A 23,146-nucleotide genomic window follows, 5' to 3' on the forward strand; every position below is an offset into this window, starting at 1 on the left:
TGATCTGATATTTGTTACACGTTTTTATTCTAAGACATAATATGTCTTAGACTAATTTTTAATGTTTCTTCAATCGGCAGGAAAACTTTGGTTTTTCAAAGTTATCTTACTCCCTTATTTTGGGGTATTTTCAGAAATCAAGATAAATAACCTACCAAATTTCCTACACGAATACAGTGTAAGTTGTATTATAATAGCTAGAGTACTTACGTACTGTATAGTACAGTACCTGTTCGTTTTACCGTATAATTATATGATAATAGAAAGCTTTATTAAAAACAGCCATAACTTCCTTGTTTTCGGATATTTTCGAAAACGGGACTTACGCTTTAAAGAATTTGGGGTCGCTGAATCCAAATCCGAAATCAGAAATCTTCTATCTATATTTTTAAGGAAGTTAGACTTTGAGAAAAAAGTGATGAGTCATACTTTGTGGAAACGTCGGCACAGTTGTTAGATCTTGCCTCTGCTTGCCTCGAGGGGAAAAGACGTGACAAAACGAGGTTCCTGGATAGGAGTCACCATGTGAAAGACACGATTTGACTCAATGTACTTCGACAAAAAAACGAGAACACTGTTCAGTGTTCAAGTTGCACGTCTCCTATCGTGTGAAAGAGGCCTTACAAGAGAATAAATGAATCATTTTTTGTTGAAAATAAAATTTTATAACGGAAATAGATGTGATGATTGATTGTGTGGGAACAGAAAGGAATATATAGCTGAGTAGGAAGAAAGCAGACAGGCTATAGTAATCCGAGACATTGCCAAAGGGTTGATGAAAATAGAGATGATCAAGAAGAAGAAGAAGGAGAAGAAGAAGAAGAAGGAGAAGAAGGAGAAGAAGAAGAAGAAAAAGAAGAAGAAGAAGGAGAAGAAGAAGAAGAAGAAGAAGAAGAGAAGAAGAAGAAGGAAGAAGGAGAAGAAGAAGAAGAAGAAGAAGAAGAAGAAAGAAGAAGAAGAAGAAGGAGAAGAAGAAGAAGAAGAAGAAAAGAAGAAGAAGAAGAAGAGAAACAGGGAGACTGAGTAAAGGGAGAAGATCGAGATGAACCACTTCAAAAGGATGCTTTGTTTTCGAATGCACATTGCGTTCCATTGTGGTAATACAGCAGCATCAGTGCAAGTAAGTAAGCCTACATCTCCCATAACAATGATTAGCCCAAAGCTATGCATGCCTCAAGAGGGAGGCATTGGATCGAGTCCCCCTTGGTACAGTTACTGAGACGCAGATTGAGTGAGCAAATCCGTCAATTGAATTGTTCAGATTAAATGGTTCACTATTACTTTCTACTCCGAGCCTCCGAATGTACTACCCTTTGGTAGTTGGATTTCTCTTTGAATTCGATCACTTATTGGGATCTCTACCAGCTAGAGATCCCTCTCATTGTCAGATTAAACTCAAAATTTGATCATTTGGGAAATTATACAAGTTCATAAATTTCCTTTTTCAACCACGATGCGGCTGTTCATCATTGCGGTTTCTACGATGTGTTGTAACCAGTTCAATTAATAACTAGTTTAATAATCAGTTTGACCGTGTTTCGGATGAACACATTAAGTCGTCAGTCCAGGCTGCCTGAAAGCAGTCGTTAAATTAATCATGTTATGTTGGCTCTGAAATCGATCAGTTGCGACCTGAAAACTCTGACACAAAACCTGAGCCAGTCAGGTCTCTCGACATTATTATTATTTATAACAGTTCAATTCAAGATATTCTATTGTTGGGGTATATCGTTCAGATTGATTGGAATTCGAATGCAGTTCCAAAAATCTAATATGTTCAAAATAATAGATTGTGTTTAAACTCAAATTATCAATATTACGTTTCTTACAATATTCTTAGATCTTAGCATCTATTCTTCCTTACATCTAAGCATTGATTTATACTCACATTATTGATTTATCAGTCTACATTACGCCTGATCAATTATCAATCTATGAAGCTCATGAACTTAGATGAGCCCTTCAATTTAAGTCCAGTCTAACGCAGAATTTCATCAAGAAAATCCAACATTTCAGTTGGACATTTTTAATTAGTGAAGTTCTAGATCAATTCAACTCGCTGGAACAAGATTAGAACTTCAATTATTGAAGATAGGTATAAGTTTGCCGTGAAAAACGCCGTCACATTTCGGTTTCATTCGTAATGGAACTAATTGTCTGCTGGTGAAAGTAGGTACTTGGCAGTGGCAATGAAATTAGACAGCGTGCAAAATTGGAGCTGGTTGGGATAAGCTGGTAACTTTTGGGTCTGAATTTATATGACGGTTGGAGGTTGGAGCAAAATGAAGCGGGAGAGAGACAAAGAGCGGAAATAGGAGAGAAAGAGGGCGAAAGGAGAGAGATTACGACAAATGGATTATTTCGAACTTCGCGCATATATTGTCCCCGCTTCCTCCCGGGCGAAAACAGTATCTCCACTGAAAAGGGAAGAAAGTAATTCAAACTTTTGAATGACCCCTTAAATTAGCAAAGGGAAACCGCCTGTTTCTGGAATGAGGCTAATTTCATTGTAATAGGCTCTATGCAGAAGTTCAGTCGTGGGGAGGAGGACTCTGGGGGTGAAAATGGAAAAGAAAATTAGGTAGAAAAGTAGTCACAATTATGATTGTAGGAAACGGGGCCTATAGAAGATAACATCCAATTATCCCCATGAAAATTTGAGAAAGACTGGTGATTTCATGTCAGAACGAGTACAGTAGTTTTCCCCAAAGGAGGAATAAAAAAACTAATAATCATTACCATTTTGGGAAATGAAGAAATCAGCCAACAAAGAGAGAAATATGATATGAAGAGAATGAGAGAAACTTAAACCGTTACAAAGGTCTAGTAATTGGAATAGAACAAGGACGGAAAACTTGATGATTCCGTTTGAATAGCTTACTAGAATAGATAGAGAACATGACAATGAATGGATTTTATCCATTCAGAGATATAAAATGATATAGAAAAATCTTCTACCCTGGTTGTAAATGAATTAGTTATTATTGTGGATCTACAACAGAATATCATAAAACAATTCTAGTCACAGTCGATATTGTAGAAACGTTCCATAATGAAATAAAAACACACATTTGACCAGTGTGGTCACGAGACCATGGTCCTGTACCAAATAAAACTGTAGAATTTGACGAGATATGTGTGTTTTTTTCCAGAATATCTTATCTCAGACAACCTATCGATTGATTGGTGAGATTTTTCTATTAGTTCCCAATAAAATAATTTACAGCAATTGAGTATGATAGATGGGTAAAAGAAATTGGATTAAATAAAAAAATGATATTTCTATAGCACTCTTCAGGGCAATTTAACGGGATTGATAGAGTTGCTGAAATAGTAGTCAACACCTCCAAAACCAAGGAGCTGATTGGTTAATGGGTTGATTAGTCGCCATTTTACGATCACATTTCAATAACAATAGTAAGCTTGAGAATGTCATATGCAAGCGGTTGTCCAATGGGACTGCTCGTTGGATTTGGGGCATGGCTTACATTAGCAAAGCGACTCCCATATTTTTTGGTGTCTTAAGTTAGCTCTGCGTTTCTCCGCTAGAATTAATTTTTTCTTAAACTCGGAGTGAACAAATCAGTATTTTCTTCAAATAATAATTAAATAAAAATAAAAATCTCAGTACTTTTTTTTGAATTTTTTCATCACAACATGTTTCAAAATTCATGCCATTTCCAAGCAACAATAATATCCACTTGAAAATAGCATGAATATTGAAACATGTTGTGATTAAATAATTCAAAAAAGGGTACTGCGATTTTTATTTCTATTACAAGTAGCCCTAAACAGAAAAGAGACAATAATTACTAAGTTGGATCAAGATAATAGTGTTTGGGGAATAATAGCTTGCTTCAGATTTTTAAAATATGTTCTGTGTGAATAGCTTCAACTATAGTCGGGTTGAAAATTGCTAGATCCGTCTTTGAATTTCATTTCAATGCATGAATGCCATAACTTCCAAAAAGTCTTGATCTATGAGTGAATGACAAATAAGTAATTCACTGATACCAAACCAAGCTTGGAAAATAGCCTACATGTTTCCAATTGCACATAAGAACAATATCAGAGTTCTCTCAATTTTCCTGATCAATCCCATTACTCATACAAAAGCATGTGGGCATCGTTCAGCAAAAAACGTGCCTTCTTTCACCTTCTATGTGAGTAATGAGAAATCACTCAACCGAGAATCTTCCTTGCATTTTTCCATACTAACCCCTATTCAACATACACAACATAACATGGTCACAAAGAATTTCCAATTCCACGTTTCCTATTAGCATCACCATCAATATCTGGACATATGATAAGGGTACTCTGTTTCTTCCATCAAAGGGTTGAGCAATTTTTTTCCGCCTTCATTCTGCAAACCATGATCCATGTTCTTCCCGGTCCTTACCTCAGTGGTTGATAGCCTGTTGATCCGACCTCATGTCAAATTTAAATGCAAATTCGTTAATTAAACTTTGGTCACCTGCCCTCGCCAAGCTCCTGAACTGTGAGGGACGATCTCACTCTCTATCCTACTCGCCCTCTCACACTCATTCCCTATCATAATCCATCTCTTCCTCTCTCGATCTCTAGCCAGTCTCCAGGTTCGAATTGCAATTGCAAAGTCTATTCCAGACATTTCCACCCCAACTAGTGGTTTGTCTGTGATCCCTATCACCAACCCTTCTGATCCCTGATCTTTGGTCTCTCTCTCCTTTTGGAGATAAACTTTGGAACGTGCTCAATTAGTCGAAGCTCAAACGTGAGAAGAACTCGCTCCTCATACCGACGCTGTACTAGTCTGACGAATTTCCATAAAATGCACACCAAGCTAGATGCTAGACGGCAGATGATAAGATTCAGTGGTGGATAACAGAGAGTTCGGCAAACACTCGTGTTTCGCTCCACAAACTTTGAATAGCACTCGGTGACGCAGCCATCGATACTATCCGAACTGTTCAGTTCAGAGAATAATTTTCTCAACCATGCAATGAGTTGTGTATTTTTCAATGTGTAAATGAATAAATATAGGGTTTTTCATACTGTAGAATTATTACTGTTCCATTGGGTACTAGCATAAAATAAATAATCAGTATATTTTTCTCTATGGAACTACAATTCTTCCAAAAGTAGCAAGTAGCTCTGTCGAAATGAATAAAATGTATTGGGATATTCGAAGCTAAAGTTTTCAATAAAAATCCATACCGGAAATTAATGAGGAATCTAGTAATGTAAAATGTACTTAGATATTGAGAATATACTTTCTTGACATGCTTAGAAAAGTCAATTCACCCGAGAATCTAAGTAAACACTGTATAAAATTATCATGTTATAACATTGATTGAATATTATTTCATTACTTCGATTGGTTGTTATATCATTCATTTTTTCACTTCAGCTCTTGATAAGCAATATTGATCTTGTAGTTATCATGATTGGTTCGAGTATTGCAGTAGAGAGTGTCTAAAAAAAAATTCAATTCAGTTTATGGAAATGGTCAGTTTCATGCTCTGATATTTGAACATCTGAGTGAGCCAAACAGTTTAAAAGGATGTTGACCGTTGAGAGATGATATTATCTTGTTAACGTCATTTCGATGGGAGAAGTGATTATGGAGAATCAATGCTAATTAGAGTTTCAAGGAGAGATTAGATATTTTTCTGACTGATCATGATATTATTTGCATTAATTCTACAATGATGGAAGAAATATGGGATCTTAGGGAGAGAGAAGAACTTTCATAGTTGACTTTGAATTCGAGAAACATCTTGAAGTATGAGTCTCTTTCAAGAATTTTCATTATTTAGAGTAGCTCTGTTACATCAATTATTTGCAGTGGATCTATTGATGAATCAGATTTGTATTTCCTCAAATCTTTATTTTCCCATATCCAAGACTCCTGTTCTTGAGCTGAGAAAAAACTGTATCAAATTCATTAACCTCGATATCACAAAAATAGACATTCAAAGACGTCACATAATTCAATTTCAACCACACACGAGTCTGTGTGTCAACACATGACAATTAAGCCGCCTTATTATGAAGGGAACAATGCAAGAAATGGCAACTCAGAAGCTGCAAGGGTTGATAGATTGCCACCAGTGCACAGAACATAGTGATTCGACTCCCAAATGATGCATCACCAAAGATCCCAACGATGATACATGGTAATCAGAGAGCTATCCGGCACTACATGCGCACCAGCTAATAATTAAGACTTACTGCGCATATATTACGACAGCATGTGTCTGAGAAGACAGACGACTGTCTCACATTAACCTTTGCATATAAATCTTGTTCTCTCGCCTACAATCCATACATATACACAACTATAGATATACATGTGTGCCTGTTTTGAGGGGAAATGAACTTGTACATGTCAACCCATTAATCTCCAGTCTAATGCCTCTGACAACTCCAGGATATTGGCTTGCCGTACTAGATTACAGATATAGACAATATCCAAATAGATATTGATGCTGGGGAACTAGTCTATATGCATGAACTGCAGCCATACAATGCTTTCTTGGAGCTGTGTAGATTGAACGTTCTGTGGCAAGTCTTGTCATTGACACATCAAATTTGATAATGGTAGATACAAATCTGTCGAGTCGATGATTAAAACCAAAGCCAAAACCAAATTAATATGTTATTAGACTATGATAATTTACAAATATAATGCTCTATCCGTATTAGAACTTATCAGCTTCATAATCAGAGTTCAAGATTGATCCTTTGATATTTCCAGATTGTGAGTTTTTTAGTAATTTGAGGGTTTAGGATTGAGCTATTGAGAACAAAAGGTGAAGAATCATAGAGTGAGGATACCGTTCAATTTCTTGCCTAGATTATTTGTCTCTGATGGGATTTTTTTTATTCTATACTAATTTCTGGTTGGGAATTCTATTCTATTCTGATTGAGAAGTTAATTTTATTCGGACATAGTTTTTGAGAATCACTATAGAATTCACTGATGATCGAAGATGAGATGGATTCAGAATACAGAATGAATAATGTGATGATCACCAAATTTTTCGCTGTTCAATTTGACTGAAGCTAAAAAATATCTTTTTCCTCCACCTACTGTCTAAAGTGCTTACTTTACTCCCTGGAACATAATACTGAAGTGTAATTTTTAATTTTTTTGCTTTCGGGACGAAAAAAGAGAAAAACTCCCTAGAGCGTAAAAGTAGCTCTATTTGAATAACATGGGGAGCATCTTTCCTTCAATTACTTACAGTTGAAATATGTTAGAAGGTCTAAGCTCAGATGAGGGAACATAATAGAGGTGTCTGTCATCGAGTCAACTGAATTCAATACCACAACCAGAAATTTGATCAACTCATGGAATATATGTTTATATGATACTTGATATCATATATGAATATTATACTTGATATCAGTAGACGATAAAAATTTGTACAAATTTTATTCTATTCAAAATACCTGCCAACAAATATATTTCATTTGCAATTCAAATCTGAAACGCGTGATCTGGAGTCAGCCATTTTTGATAGCTGCCCAGCTGATAATTGTTACAACTTTCGCCGATAGGTAGCGCAATCAGCAGTGCCAATCAGACGACCGGTTTTTTGATTTTAGATTTTAGGTTATGTTGTTAAAGAAAACATCGTCACCAATAACGTGAGCTATTAGAATTATTTGGTTTGCAGTTTCTATAAAAAAATGTAGATTGAGGAAAAATGTGTACAACACAAGCGAAAAATACTTTTTCTCCCTCAGGAAAAGTATTGCCCTCGGCTTCGCTTCTGGCTTCAAACGTTTTCCCTCAGGGAGAAAAGTGGTACTTTTCACTCTAGATATACAAATAACTATTCTGGAAATCTGTTTCCTATTTCCTACTGATAGAGTGGAAAAGTTTAACCAACAGGGAACCCCTGCACGAGAATATCTAGTTAAGCTTCCACCGGCCATTTTTTTTCACAGTTGTGAATGCAACTTAGGGCAGTTTAACATTTGGAGATAGTCTATGGCTAATTTACATAATGAGAGTTTCCGTCCGGGTAATGCGATCCTATGGGGGAGTTTCAGTGGATTTTGGTGTTGTGGATTAGACATTTTCCATCAAATAAGTAATTTTAATGAGTGGAGTGCAATTATATACAGCGTGGGTGTGAGTGAAATCTAATTCCTATTTGATAAATATGTATGGAGAATAATTATGATAATTGAAAAACCTACTTTGATAAGATACTGAAAAGAAATAAAATACTATTATCAGCTTGGTTCTAGATTAGTATGGTTGTTTTTGAAACATTGACCAAAAACAAAGCATTATAAACAACTAACAATATCCATCCATTATTAGGTTGTTAGAATATCTTACAACATTCTTCTCCATTCTCTACATTATCATCTAAGTTATATTTATTCATTTATTTATACATTGATAGATACAATATCATTCTCAACTATGAATGATTGGGAAAGGAACAACAGGCTTGAATTATTTTACTTTCCCAAATTTGGATAGAAATTGTAGGCTACAATAATATAAGAGTTCGCTAAAACGTCGAGTTTGTTTTTAATTTATTATTGTCTACAGGAACTCTATGAGTATAGTCATAATGTTGTATGGGAACGACTTGATAGTGTCAAAACCACTGATTTATTGAAACAAATTAAGATACTAGTTTCGGCTCTTACACCATTATCAATCGTTAGTAAACTGAAACCTCAAATATTTAGCAGGCTGCAGAAAATTTAGTGTGGGTGAAACCCTAAGATTGGCCATTAGCTGTGAACCAATGGGGGTTGAGCTCTACTGTCATTGGCCGAGATTAGACACGCCCAAGTATTCCAAATAAGGTCATGAGAACCGTTCAACCCACAGAACCGTTCACAACCTCACAGAAAAAGACAGAATGCTTTGAAGTAGTCTTGATAATGTGAATTACCGATCAAATGTATTCAAATAGACTGATCATTGAGGAATTGGGAGGAAAATGTTCAAAAATTGAATACACTCAGTCTACACCAGAGACAAATTTATACGTCGGTTATCTTTTGAGTGGTATCTTTAAAATTATATAAACGGTATCTTTACCCTACATTCTATATTCTCTAACCTTACATAACTTGAAAGATTTTCAAATAAATAGAAATGAGAACACATTAAATGATACATTTTGAATATTATCAATTATTCATCATTTCAAATTATATTTTTTCCATTCATAAATTGATTGGTTGAAAAATTATACATAAATTAATATTCATTCAAAATTATTCAAATTTTCAAATTAATTGGATTAATTCAATTTTTAATTTGAATAAATGATCGATTATTAATTTTCAATTGGATTATCAAGTTAAAAATAAATGAAAGTTGTTATTGATAACAAAATTATACAGACAAACATTTGATGGATTTCAGACATCATTTTACCCATAATCAACCACTTTTCATATTCAATGGTAACTGTAGGAAAAATTTAATGTGAAATACGTGCGCAAAGTTCCTCTGCTGCACTCAAGAAACCATTCCGCCCTCGCCTATGGCTCGTGCGTAAACGTTTCTTTCGGTGCAGCAAACTGTCACTTTGCGCACTAGTTGCACAAATAACTATTCTATCATCATGCTGAATAAAGAATTGTTTCAGGTACGTAGATTGGATACAACAATTCATTTGAATTCAGACCTTGATTGAATAGCTGTTTATTATTTATTTATCACACAATTTCCACATGAAATCACTTGATAGAGCAAAGCTCTAGTGATGTATGAAACGTCAACTTATGAATGGAAACAATGAAGAATGAATGAATAGATGATAATACATATTACATGATACATATTAGGATATGTATAGCATTAAGCTCCAGTGGAGTTTTTTCCAAAAAATTCCTCAATTTTATATGAGCAAATATTAAAAGACTACATTCAAGGCTTTCTTTAAAACAATCATTTGTTAGCACTGTCTTGAATTCTATGTTGCAAAGCATTGAAAATTTTATTCCCCATGTGAAAATGTGAAAATCATAAACTCTAGAATAAAGTGAATACGATATGAGGGTATACTAATCTCCAACTTTCATTCCTATATTAGGTGGGAGAGAAGTCGTGGATTCATATTTATTATCCCTGTAAAAAGTGTAGATATTAAGGTTCAAAGTCCCCAGTTGCTGAAGAATAGAAAAACAAGTGACTTGATAATGATGTAGATAAAGTAGTTCAGTAGTTCGCATTGGAGATGAAGTCTCTATTCTCCTAGGATAGTTGTTTTCATTGCGAGCCACAATAAAGTTTATAATCTTTTTGGATGTTGTAACGGAAACAAACATCCCGTTTGCGTAGTATGGACTACTATAAAACGACATCAACTCATAAGATAAAATCTTTCATAACTGGATAAGGTTGTAAAGACATAAGGTCACATCATCGAAATTCTTGTGTCTTATATGGCAGGCGGCCCCATGTAGTATGTTATAAAGTGACACAGGAATTATGAAAGCCACATACCATAATTATCTGGCTGAATATCTCCACTGAAACAACAAAAATGCTGAGCAAACTCATCTTCTATGAGATAACACAGGTAACGGAGTGTAACCTGAGGCATTACAGAAATAATAAAGGTGGCAATAGATGTTACAATATGTGAATAATCTGAGTTATATGCGCGATTAGTGTCATATTAGGAATTGGCGTCGCATATAAATTTGAGTGGAACTCGTTTCTGCGCATGCGTCCAGTGATCCGATAAGCAGATATTAAAGCATTGCTGAATTCGAGCCTGGAGATCGCCGTCATCTTTTGCACGAATCTTATTTGCCAGCCTTGTATTCGCCTTCAACCAGCACGCCCAGTTTGATCATCAGATGGAGATCTGTAGAATTATTTCATCTGTTTCCTCATCATCTTTGAGATAACAGTTTTTTATTGTTACTGCACTAATCTGTGATTATTCAAGATGATTTTTGTTAGGATTTTTTGTGTTGATCAACTAACTAATAGTGAAGAAGTGACACTGAGACCCGTATGCATATACTTGGTTTGTACTAATGTACCTAGAATATCAATGTATGAACCAATATTCTAGGTACCTTGGTTTGAACAGAGAAATGCCAGCTGTTCGTTTAAACTCCGTATAAAACACATTATGATGTATGCAACCATATCTACAAGTGAACCTGGTTTAGCGTTGAAAATAATGCTAGCATATGGCCCCTTAACATTGAGCATGAGTTCAACAATCACTTCGTCCAACTATCTTGTTTGAACGTATCAGAATAGAAGTTATAATGTTTACCAAGAGTTTGAAGATGGATAATACCTTAATATGACACCAAAGATTTCAAATTACTGTTTCCAACGAGATCCAGTAAGACCATTGTATGCAATGAATTGATTTATTATTGCAATTAATTGTATTGCAATAAATATGCAAAAAAGGGGTGTATCTTATGGAAGTTCAATTACACCTTTCCGCAATATATCTACTAATAAAAGATTCACAATACATCATACATCAAAGCACATCACAATAGCCTGAAAAGTGAAACACCCACTCCAATAGAAGATTATATCCGATCTCTTCTTTGACATGTGTATTATTGTAAACTGTACCTCGGAAATAATGTAAAAGTTGATCAATTCACTTCCCAATTTGAAAATCACTACACTATTTTGTCATTTCAACACCGACATGCAGTCGTTCATTATCAGAATACTATCATTTCATTCATGTTTTCAATCTATTTCTATCAATTCTAGCTGTATTGCTTGTTAATTATTGTGCAACTCTCCGAGTATAAGTACTGGAAGCAATTGAAATGTAATAGAATACAAAAGAAGGATTGGAAGAAATAAATTCATTATAATAATTCATGGCCATCTTTCATGTAGCTCTACAATACTATAGCTCTTCAGTGTAGCTCTATGTAACCACTACTCATCATGACATAATTTCAATCAACTGAAAACTTGGAATAATATTGTACAGGCTTATAGCTGTTCCGAAATCAATATTTATCCCAGAATTGCCTAGTATTATAGAATATCACTTAATCACTTAAACTAATCACTAAACACAGTTCATTCAACTCTCATCGGTTCGAAACTTCTCAATAAAATCAGAACAAAACGTTTCATTCAATCAAGCTCTCGGTGATAAAATTTAACTCTCAGCCTCCAAATTGATTCAATGAGAAACTGATAGCGATTAGGCTTCCCTGTTTACATCGGCCGCTTCATTAGTGCAGCTAAATTAATTGACCAATCAGTTGTTCTTGGATCTTGACTCGTTTCTTATGCACAGTTAGTCAGTGATTGGGCTGGTTCATCTCCGCTCTTCAATCTAGAATAATAGATTGGAATGTATGAATCGAGCGTAATAATGCTTATTCAATCTGCAGCGTTCAATTGGTGAGACGTTGATCCTATTAACGAATAATTGACTGATCTGTGATTATGGTGGCACTGGGTTCCCAAATCGTAACTCGGTCAAATTGGACGGTCAAATCGTAGCTCGGTCAAATTGGACGGTCAAATCGTAGCTCGGTCAAATGGACGGTCAAATAGTCCGATCCGTAGTTGGAGAAGGTCAATGTTCTTCTACATCTAGCCAACAATAACCTTTCGTACTTTATGATTGCCTCTCATAGAACAATGGGGAACTTAGTTGAAGGTTTGGTCATGTCACCAGTAGCCTATTTGAATTTATAGCTTGCCCGATTTCGTTTTGGTCCTGCTTTCTCACTTAGCTATCTCCTTCATTTCTTCTTCTCAGATCAAACTGCTTCTTGATGTCAAGCTGCTTCATTATGATTATGTGGAATGCAGCTACATAAGATGAAAAACTATTTCAAGAAACTATCATTTTTAATTTTTTATCACTTTTTGCTCATAATAGTACTTTTCAGTCTAAATTGATTCGATCAACTCTCAAATTATGAACTACATCATTTGCATTTCATAGATTATGAATATCATAGAATGTATACCTCCATTACTTCAAACTTCACCTACTTTTTATTCAATTCAACAAAAATATTTATATATTTCTTGATCGTATCGTACCAATCACACATGTTCAATCCTTCTCAAACTGAACTTTTGTAGGTTCCTCTTGAGATATCCGTGCTCGGAAACTATCTATGTAACAACTATCAACTATCACTTGAATTATTGATAGCTTACCAAATTTTGTGAATTGAAGAACTTCAAGACTTAATCTATTTCGGACTATGTGTTATCTAAATTTGGGAGAGGAATAGCACAAGGTCAACTTATTTTTCCTCTCCCTATCATTTTGATAATGTACTTATTGTATGAAGAATTCCCCCACCAAGTTGTTTCACAGCCGTCTTTACTATTGACATTTCTATTCACCAATCATTCACAAATTATATTATATATCGTTAGGTCATGTCAGAGGCCCAGAAATTGATCGGTTGCGACCCGAAAACTCTGACACCAGACCTGAGCCAGCCAGGTCACTCGATATTATCATCATTATTTTAAATTGTTTTAATAAAAGGTTACTACAAGTTTTTATTATATTGTTTTATTAATTTCAATAAAGTTGCCCATATAAGTGAAGTGATTTTATTATATTATTATTGTATCTATTGACCACTTTGCATCAACTCATTCACTATTATTATTTTAAAACTATATTTTGTTCCAATAAATTTTCCATAATAATCATTGTATAGACAAATATTGTAACCAAATAGATCAATAATTCCACAATGATAATTCAGTAACTCAACGTACTGTGAGACTGAGCATACTATAACAAATAACTGTGACATATAGAGCAGTTAGTAGTATAGTATATCGGGGGACCGAGCTTCGCTCTGGAGTACAAAAGCATAAAAAATTTTCAACGAAAGGGAAATTATCTATTTATAGATTTACTATATCTATACTAACTGCATATATCTATATATCCACACTAATAGAATCTAGTTACTTACTATTTTGGACTTTTTAGAGTAATCATGTAACACTGGAAATGGTTATCACTGATACTATATCTCATCACTTTATACAAAAAATACTGAACATGCAAAGGCTAAACAAAATTCCCCCATTAGCTGAGTGCATTTGCTGAATGAAAGTTTTACGTTTGAATGATTAGAATGGAATTTAACTTTTTTGATGAATTTGGAAACAAAAAAGTTTTTCTTTTGAATGTAATTATTATTTTTGATTAATTACTCACCTTTCAAACCCTTAAGGTTTCTTCATCTTTCAGGTCGTGTTTATATTTTACAGTTTGGCTGTACGTCAGCTTGTAAATTTCGGGATGATATTTTGATTTTCCACACATGCACTCCCTCACTCACTTCCATTATGGACAGACGATGATAGTCTCAGCTGTTTTTCCAAGAATGAATAATTATCCTTTTTATGTCCTTCAGCGAGTTTTCCCAGGGATGATATCTAGTGCAATCGAATTTTTGTATTATAAACCTACTATGCTCCTAATCGTTAGGAGAGCCGTTTTCGAGATCCGGTGATATACAAACATATAAACAAAGATAAAAACAAAAATATGAACAAAGATATAAACATATAAACAGAAATTGCTCGTTCAATAGTATAGGATATAAAATATCACAGATTTACTCCCTGATATTGAAAATCGAGAGCAATTATTTCTGAGTTATCAAAATCCAGTTATAATCTCACCCTCGATTGCCTTAACAAAAACCTTACCTAGATTATCGAAGTGACATTGTTTTTCCTCAATAATCAGAAACCAAAGTGAGAGAAAAACTCAGATTGAATTCAGAGCTAAGCCACCTCTCAATATTTACTGCCAAATCAACTTACGACCTGCACTAATTAACTGGATACTTGGAGGAGGGGCAAGATTTTGGACGCATTCCAGATCCACTCCACTACCAGCCAAACATTCATTACTTATGGGCCTAATCCCTACCGACCAAGTCAGACTCACTTCAATCTGTCAGTATCCATCGTAAACACAATCAATGCTGTCCATTCAACCAATGTTGACAGTCTAACTCCAACAGCTGCAAACCTATACGAGTTGCGAATGTATCAGAGTCTGCAAATTAGCGCTGGATGACTCAAATGCTAATGTTGTAGCGGAGATTGACTTAAGTTGGTTTTTCCAATTTATTTCGCGCTAATTGGGAAGGAAATAGAATAATATAACAACAAACTCTCGATCTATGTCGATCAATCATCTTATAGAACCGGTAATTGATACTTACAAGTGCACCAGTCAGCAAACTGGAAAAAAATATTCAAATCACTCACCTGAAAGCTCATAACACCTGCAGTTTATATGATTCATTTTAACAATATTTCTGTGATCGCACATGTCTTTTTTAATATTTCGGTGTTTATCGGACTATACAATAGACCTAGTACTTTCATCAATATTGGAGAAAGTTAATGAAATATAACAACTGCTCAACCAATCATATATGCTGAGAATTGTTGGAAGAGGTTGATCTCGTTGACTCAGTGATCTTTTATCCTTTAAATCTTAGAAGAAGTGTAAGATAAATTAATGAAATACAAAAAATTCTCATCCAATCGTATATGCTGAGAATTGTTGGAAGAGGTTGATCTCGTTGACTCAGTGATCTTTTATCCTTTTGATCTTTGAAGAAGTATAAGATAAATATTGATGAAATACAAAAAATTCTCATCCAATCATATAATTATGCTGAGAATTGTTGGAGGGGGTTGATCTCGTTGACTCAGTGATCTTTAATCATTTTGATCTTTGAAGAAGTATAAGATAAATTGATGAAATACAAAAAATTCTCATCCAATCATATAATTATGCTGAGAATTGTTGGAGGAGGTTGATCTCGTTGACTCAGTGATCTTTTATCCTTTTGATCTTTGAAGAAGTATAAGATAAATTAATGAAATACAAAAAATTCTCATCCAATCATATAATTATGCTGAGAATTGTTGGAGGAGGTTGATCTCGTTGACTCAGTGATCTTTTATCCTTTTGATCTTAGAAGAAGTGTAAGATAAATTAATGAAATACAAAAAAATTCTCATCCAATCGTATATGCTGAGAATTGTTGGAAGAGGTTGATCTCGTTGACTCAGTGATCTTTTATCCTTTTGATCTTTGAAGAAGTATAAGATAAATTAATGAAATACAAAAAATTCTCATCCAATCATATAATTATGCTGAGAATGTTGGAGGAGGTTGATCTCGTTGACTCAGTGATCTTTTATCCTTTTGATCTTTGAAGAAGTATAAGATAAATTAATGAAATACAAAAAATTCTCATCCAATCATATAATTATGCTGAGAATTGTTGGAGGAGGTGATCTCGTTGACTCAGTGATCTTTTATCCTTTTGATCTTAGAAGAAGTGTAAGATAAATTAATGAAATACAAAAAAATTCTCATCCAATCGTATATGCTGAGAATTGTTGGAAGAGGTTGATCTCGTTGACTCAGTGATCTTTTATCCTTTTGATCTTTGAAGAAGTATAAGATAAATTAATGAAATACAAAAAATTCTCATCCAATCATATAATTATGCTGAGAATTGTTGGAGGAGGTTGATCTCGTTGACTCAGTGATCTTTTATCCTTTTGATCTTAGAAGAAGTATAAGATAAATAATGAAATACAAAAAATACTCATCCAATCATATATGCTGAGAATTGTGGAAGAGGTTGATCTCGTTTACTCAGTGATCTTTTATTTTTTGATCTTAGAAGAAGTATAAGATAAATTAATGAAATACAACAAATTCTCATCCAATCATATATGCTGAGAATTGTTGGAGGAGGTTGATCTCGTTGACTCAGTGATCTTAATCCTTTTGATCTTCGAGGAAGAAAAAGATAAATTAATGAAATACAAAAAATTCTCATCCAATTATATATGCTGAGAATTGTTGGAAGAGGTTGATCTCGTTGACTCAGTGATCTTTTATCCTTTTGATCTTTGAAGAAGTATAAGATAAATTAATGAAATACAAAAAATTCTCATCCACTCATATAATTATGCTGAGAATTGTGGAGGAGGTTGATCTCGTTGACTCAGTGATCTTTAATCCTTTTGATCTTAGAAGAAGTATAAGATAAATTAATGAAATACAAAAAATTCCCATCCAATCATATAATTATGCTGAGAATTGTTGGAGGGGGTTGATCTCGTTGACTCAGTGATCTTAAATCATTTTGATCTTTGAAGAAGTATAAGATAAATTGATGAAATACAAAAAATTCTCATCCAATCATATAATTATGCTGAGAATTGTTGGAGGAGGTTGATCTCCATGACTCAGTGATCTTTTATCCTTTTGATCTTAGAAGAAGTATAAGATAAATTGATGAAATACAAAAAATTCTCATCCAATCATATAATTATGCTGAGAATTGTTGGAGGAGGTTGATCTCGTTGACTCAGTGATCTTTTATCCTTTTGATCTTAGAAGAAGTATAAGATAAATAATGAAATACAAAAAATTCTCATCCAATCATATATGCTGAGAATTGTTGGAAGAGGTTGATCTCGTTAACTCAGTGATCTTTTATCCTTTTGATCTTAGAAGAAGTATAAGATAAATTAATAAAATACAACAAATTCTCATCCAATCATATATGCTGAGAATTGTTGGAGGAGGTTGATCTCGTTGACTTAGTGATCTTTAATCCTTTTGATCTTCGAGGAAGAATAAGATAAATTAATGAAATACAAAAAATTCTCATCCAATTATATATGCTGAGAATTGTTGGAAGAGGTTGATCTCGTTGACTCAGTGATCTTTTATCCTTTTGATCTTTGAAGAAGTATAAGATAAATTAATGAAATACAAAAAATTCTCATCCAATCATATAATTATGCTGAGAATTGTTGGAGGAGGTTGATCTCGTTGACTCAGTGATCTTTTATCCTTTTGATCTTAGAAGAAGTATAAGATAAATTAATGAAATACAAAAAATACTCATCCAATCATATATGCTGAGAATTGTTGGAAGAGGTTGATCTCGTTTACTCAGTGATCTTTTATTTTTTGATCTTAGAAGAAGTATAAGATAAATTAATGAAATACAACAAATTCTCATCCAATCATATATGCTGAGAATTGTTGGAGGAGGTTGATCTCGTTGACTCAGTGATCTTTAATCCTTTTGATCTTCGAGGAAGAAAAAGATAAATTAATGAAATACAAAAAATTCTCATCCAATTATATATGCTGAGAATTGTTGGAAGAGGTTGATCTCGTTGACTCAGTGATCTTTTATCCTTTTGATCTTTGAAGAAGTATAAGATAAATTAATGAAATACAAAAAATTCTCATCCACTCATATAATTATGCTGAGAATTGTTGGAGGAGGTTGATCTCGTTGACTCAGTGATCTTTAATCCTTTTGATCTTAGAAGAAGTATAAGATAAATTAATGAAATACAAAAAATTCCCATCCAATCATATAATTATGCTGAGAATTGTTGGAGGGGGTTGATCTCGTTGACTCAGTGATCTTAAATCATTTTGATCTTTGAAGAAGTATAAGATAAATTGATGAAATACAAAAAATTCTCATCCAATCATATAATTATGCTGAGAATTGTTGGAGGAGGTTGATCTCGTTGACTCAGTGATCTTTTATCCTTTTGATCTTAGAAGAAGTATAAGATAAATTGATGAAATACAAAAAATTCTCATCCAATCATATAATTATGCTGAGAATTGTTGGAGGAGGTTGATCTCGTTGACTCAGTGATCTTTTATCCTTTTGATCTTAGAAGAAGTATAAGATAAATTAATGAAATGCAAAAAATTCTCATCCAATCATATATGCTGAGAATTGTTGGAAGAGGTTGATCTCGTTAACTCAGTGATCTTTTATCCTTTTGATCTTAGAAGAAGTATAAGATAAATTAATAAAATACAACAAATTCTCATCCAATCATATATGCTGAGAATTGTTGGAGGAGGTTGATCTCGTTGACTTAGTGATCTTTAATCCTTTTGATCTTCGAGGAAGAATAAGATAAATTAATGAAATACAAAAAATTCTCATCCAATTATATATGCTGAGAATTGTTGGAAGAGGTTGATCTCGTTGACTCAGTGATCTTTTATCCTTTTGATCTTTGAAGAAGTATAAGATAATTAATGAAATACAAAAAATTCTCATCCAATCATATATGCTGAGAATTGTTGGAGGAGGTTGATCTCGTTGACTTAGTGATCTTTAATCCTTTTGATCTTCGAGGAAGAATAAGATAAATTAATGAAATACAAAAAATTCTCATCCAATTATATATGCTGAGAATTGTTGGAAGAGGTTGATCTCGTTGACTCAGTGATCTTTTATCCTTTTGATCTTTGAAGAAGTATAGATAATTAATGAAATACAAAAAATTCTCATCCAATCATATAATTATGCTGAGAATTGTTGGAGGAGGTTGATCTCGTTGACTCAGTGATCTTTAATCCTTTTGATCTTAGAAGAAGTATAAGATAAATTAATGAAATACGAAAAATTCCCATCCAATCATATATGCTGAGAATTGTTGAAAGAGGTTGATCTCGTTAACTCAGTGATCTTTTATCCTTTTGATCTTAGAAGAAGTATAAGATAAATTAATGAAATACAAAAAATTCTCATCCAATCATATATGCTGAGAATTGTTGGAGGAGGTTGATCTCGTTGACTCAGTGATCTTTTATCCTTTTGATCTTTGAAGAAGTATAAGATAAATTAATGAAATACAAAAAATTCTCATCCAATCATATATGCTGAGAATTGTTGGAGGAGGTTGATCTCGTTGACTCAGTGATCTTCATCCTTTTGATCTTTGAAGAAGTATAAGATAAATTAATGAAATACAAAAAATTCTCATCCAATCATATATGCTGAGAATTGTTGGAGGAGGTTGATCTCGTTGACTCAGTGATCTTTCATCCTTTTGATCTTTGAAGAAGTATAAGATAAATTAATGAAATACAAAAAATTCTCATGCAATCATATATGCTGAGAATTGTTGGAAGAGGTTGATCTCGTTGACTCAGTGATCTTTTATCCTTTTGATCTTTGAAGAAGTATAAGATAAATTAATGAAATACAAAAAATTCTCATCCAATCATATATGCTGAGAATTGTTGGAGGAGGTTGATCTCGTTGACTCAGTGATCTTTCATCCTTTTGATCTTTGAAGAAGTATAAGATAATTAATGAAATACAAAAAATTCTCATCCAATCATATATGCTGAGAATTGTTGGAGGAGGTTGATCTCGTTGACTCAGTGATCTTTCATCCTTTTGATCTTTGAAGAAGTATAAGATAATTAATGAAATACAAAAAATTCTCATGCAATCATATATGCTGAGAATTGTTGGAAGAGGTTGATCTCGTTGACTCAGTGATCTTTTATCCTTTTGATCTTAGAAGAAGTATAAGATAAATTAGAGTTGGTCAATGATAGATGGAATCAGAGGTCAATGCTAGTTCTACTTGAATATTTTATTTATATATTTTATTCATTTAATCATCCAGAACTACACAACTTAAAGAAAAGTACGACAGGCTTACGCCCAAAAAGGTTCCAATTCTAATTTTTACAATAGTCCAAATGTAGCTTGGTTATTTGTCACTTCAACGTTCTTCAATTACATTCTCAATTATTCACAATTATTCAAGACACACATTATTTTACTCATATTTGTTGTAATTCCATCAATTTATTGTTTTCGATCGATTCAAAATAAACTCGCTTTCTATTTTGTTCCGGGGTGATCATAATTCTTTTAGACGTTTGTGGAATGAATCGTGAATGCACCTATATTCTACATGTATTGGAGAATTATAATACATTCTCTAAGGCTGGTCACAAACCGATTAGTCGAGGCAGGACTAGTCACGATTAGTCACAATACTACACATAGTTGCTTATGGAGTCATGTCTAATTGCAATGACTAACCAGTGTGTGTTGGGTCATGAGCAGCAATGTGACGTATTGTGACTAAACGTGACTATAGTGAGGTCCACGTTATAAAGGCAGTGGATGAAGATAGAAGAATAGCGATGCCGATTCTCTGTATTAATTTATTATATTTCTACACTGTAAAAAACATAATTGGCATCGTTGTGGAACTAGAAAAGGATAGTACCACCGGCTTTGTCGAATAATAGACAAGGATAGCAAAACCAAAGTTGATCAAATACTGTCATTATAACATGGACCTCACTATAGTCTTGTTTTGACTAATCGGTGAGTGACCAGCCTTAGAAGGCGAATGATTTATAAAATTTATTTATTTATGTATTCAATCATTCAGAGTTACACAACTTACAGAAAAGTAACACAGGCTTATAAGCCAAAAACGGTTCCAATTTTGACTAATGATCACTAAAAACAAGATTGAATATGAACAATAACAATATGTGAATTATTATTCCAATGACCTCCTCTGTTCAAAAAATACTAATATATAATACAATGATACTATCATAATAGTATTATACGAGACATGAATGAACAAGCCCTAGTTGATGAAGATTTCCTCCGGAATGCGAAAGTAAATTTCTAGTTAGTTTTGTGACAGAACCGTGCCACACTTGATCACAAGTTATTTCTGGCCAACCATTGAGTCCCCAACCACCATGGGAATTCTTCGTTGCCATAAATCTACTTCCCCGAAAATAGGTGCTTGGCCTTTCCACTTTCTCCATTGACAACTTTTTCTTGGCGGATTTAAACAACTCCAAACCCACTGATGCACCGAACTTCAACTGGGACTTATTCCCCAGTGAGTGCTTTGTTAAGACTTTATCTGAATGGAGCTCCTTGAATCAATCACTGCATTTGGAACTCTACCAATTGGAGTTGTCGTTGAGGAACATTGGAAATGTCGCAACTGAATTCCTTAAACAGATGGGAATGAGATGAATGCGTAGTGCAACGGTGAAGTAGTATTCTGTCATTGTTTAAACAGCTTCTTCCCTTCCTTGCAGGTAGTTTGTTGGACTCTAAATATATTCAAACTATTTTGAGCAATACTGTGAATAGCAAACATCGAGTATCTTGAACAATCAAATCATAAAATGACCTTATTTTGTGCTAATACTCTCAAGTTAAGCTCTCAAAACAAAGACAAGCTTGAGCTCCATACAAAAAAAAAGTTGAAACTCATGTCCATGACACGTTTGGTTGTAATTCAACGTTTTTGCATAAGATTCAGTTGAATGCAAAAATTCAGAGCTATAATAATATTATGATTCAGAGCATTTAGCTTATGCAAAAACGTTGAATTACAACTGAACGTTTATTATGGACATGAGTTTCAACTTTTTTTTGTATGGAACTCAAGCTTGTCTTTGCTTTGAGAGCTTTACTTGAGATTATTAACAGATTATGGACACGAGTTTCAACTTTTCCTTTTGTGGAGCTCAAGCTTGTTTTTGTTTTGGGAGCTTTACTTGAGATTAGTAGCACAAATAATAAGGAAACTCCATGATTTGATTGTTCATAGCAGCATTCAAGACTCTGTTTATTATGGACAAGAGTTTGAACTTTTCCTTGTGTGGAATTCAACCTTGTCTTTTCTCTGAGAGCTTTACTTGAGATTATTAGCACAAATAAGAAAATCCCATGATTTGATTGTTCATAGTAGCATTCAAGACTCAAGTCTGGAGTTATTCATAGCTGTTTTAATTTCTAGTGTGAATATCAAATCAAATCAAGTTTTTATTCAATGATATCACTTACATGAAAAATTCCATTATACAAATGATATTACGATCATTGAATACAATACTGTTTGCTTAAGAAAAATCTTGTCTGCAAACAAGAGTGAAATACATTCAGAACTCAACTGAAGATGTTTATCTATAAACTCAAATGAAAATACTTATCTTAATTTTATTAAATTTATATTCGAATTGAATGCTTCTGAGAACTGATTCAATATGTGCTGATGAAAATGTTTCATTTTGTTTGTTACAGTTCATCCCGAAAAATCACTCCAAAACCAGTTGTCACCAACATAGGGATTGTTCTATGGTGAGTGTTATTGGATTTTTTATTGTTATTAGATTTTTTATTGTCATTCAATTCATTTGAGGGAGTAATCATATTTCATTGACTAGAGAAGAGATATTGTTCACTTTCCAATCAACTAACAAAGCGAAATTATTCATCAATCTTGTGGATA

The 23,146-nt window shown here is 33.6% G+C and overlaps 1 protein-coding gene across 2 annotated transcripts in view; it reads left to right on the top strand.

Annotated features, from left to right (window-relative positions):
- LOC111044987 overlaps positions 1-23,146 on the top strand; it is a 97,666-nt gene that overhangs the window by 19,079 nt on the left and 55,441 nt on the right. For both annotated transcript variants that reach the window (XM_039437582.1, XM_039437583.1), the window contains exon 3: positions 22,939-22,995. In XM_039437582.1, the coding sequence (XP_039293516.1) occupies positions 22,939-22,995 (57 nt within the window). The remainder of the gene's footprint in view (positions 1-22,938; positions 22,996-23,146) is intronic.

This window comes from Nilaparvata lugens, chromosome 11, assembly GCF_014356525.2.
Source record: "Nilaparvata lugens isolate BPH chromosome 11, ASM1435652v1, whole genome shotgun sequence".
Classification (NCBI taxonomy): Eukaryota; Metazoa; Arthropoda; class Insecta; order Hemiptera; family Delphacidae; genus Nilaparvata; species Nilaparvata lugens.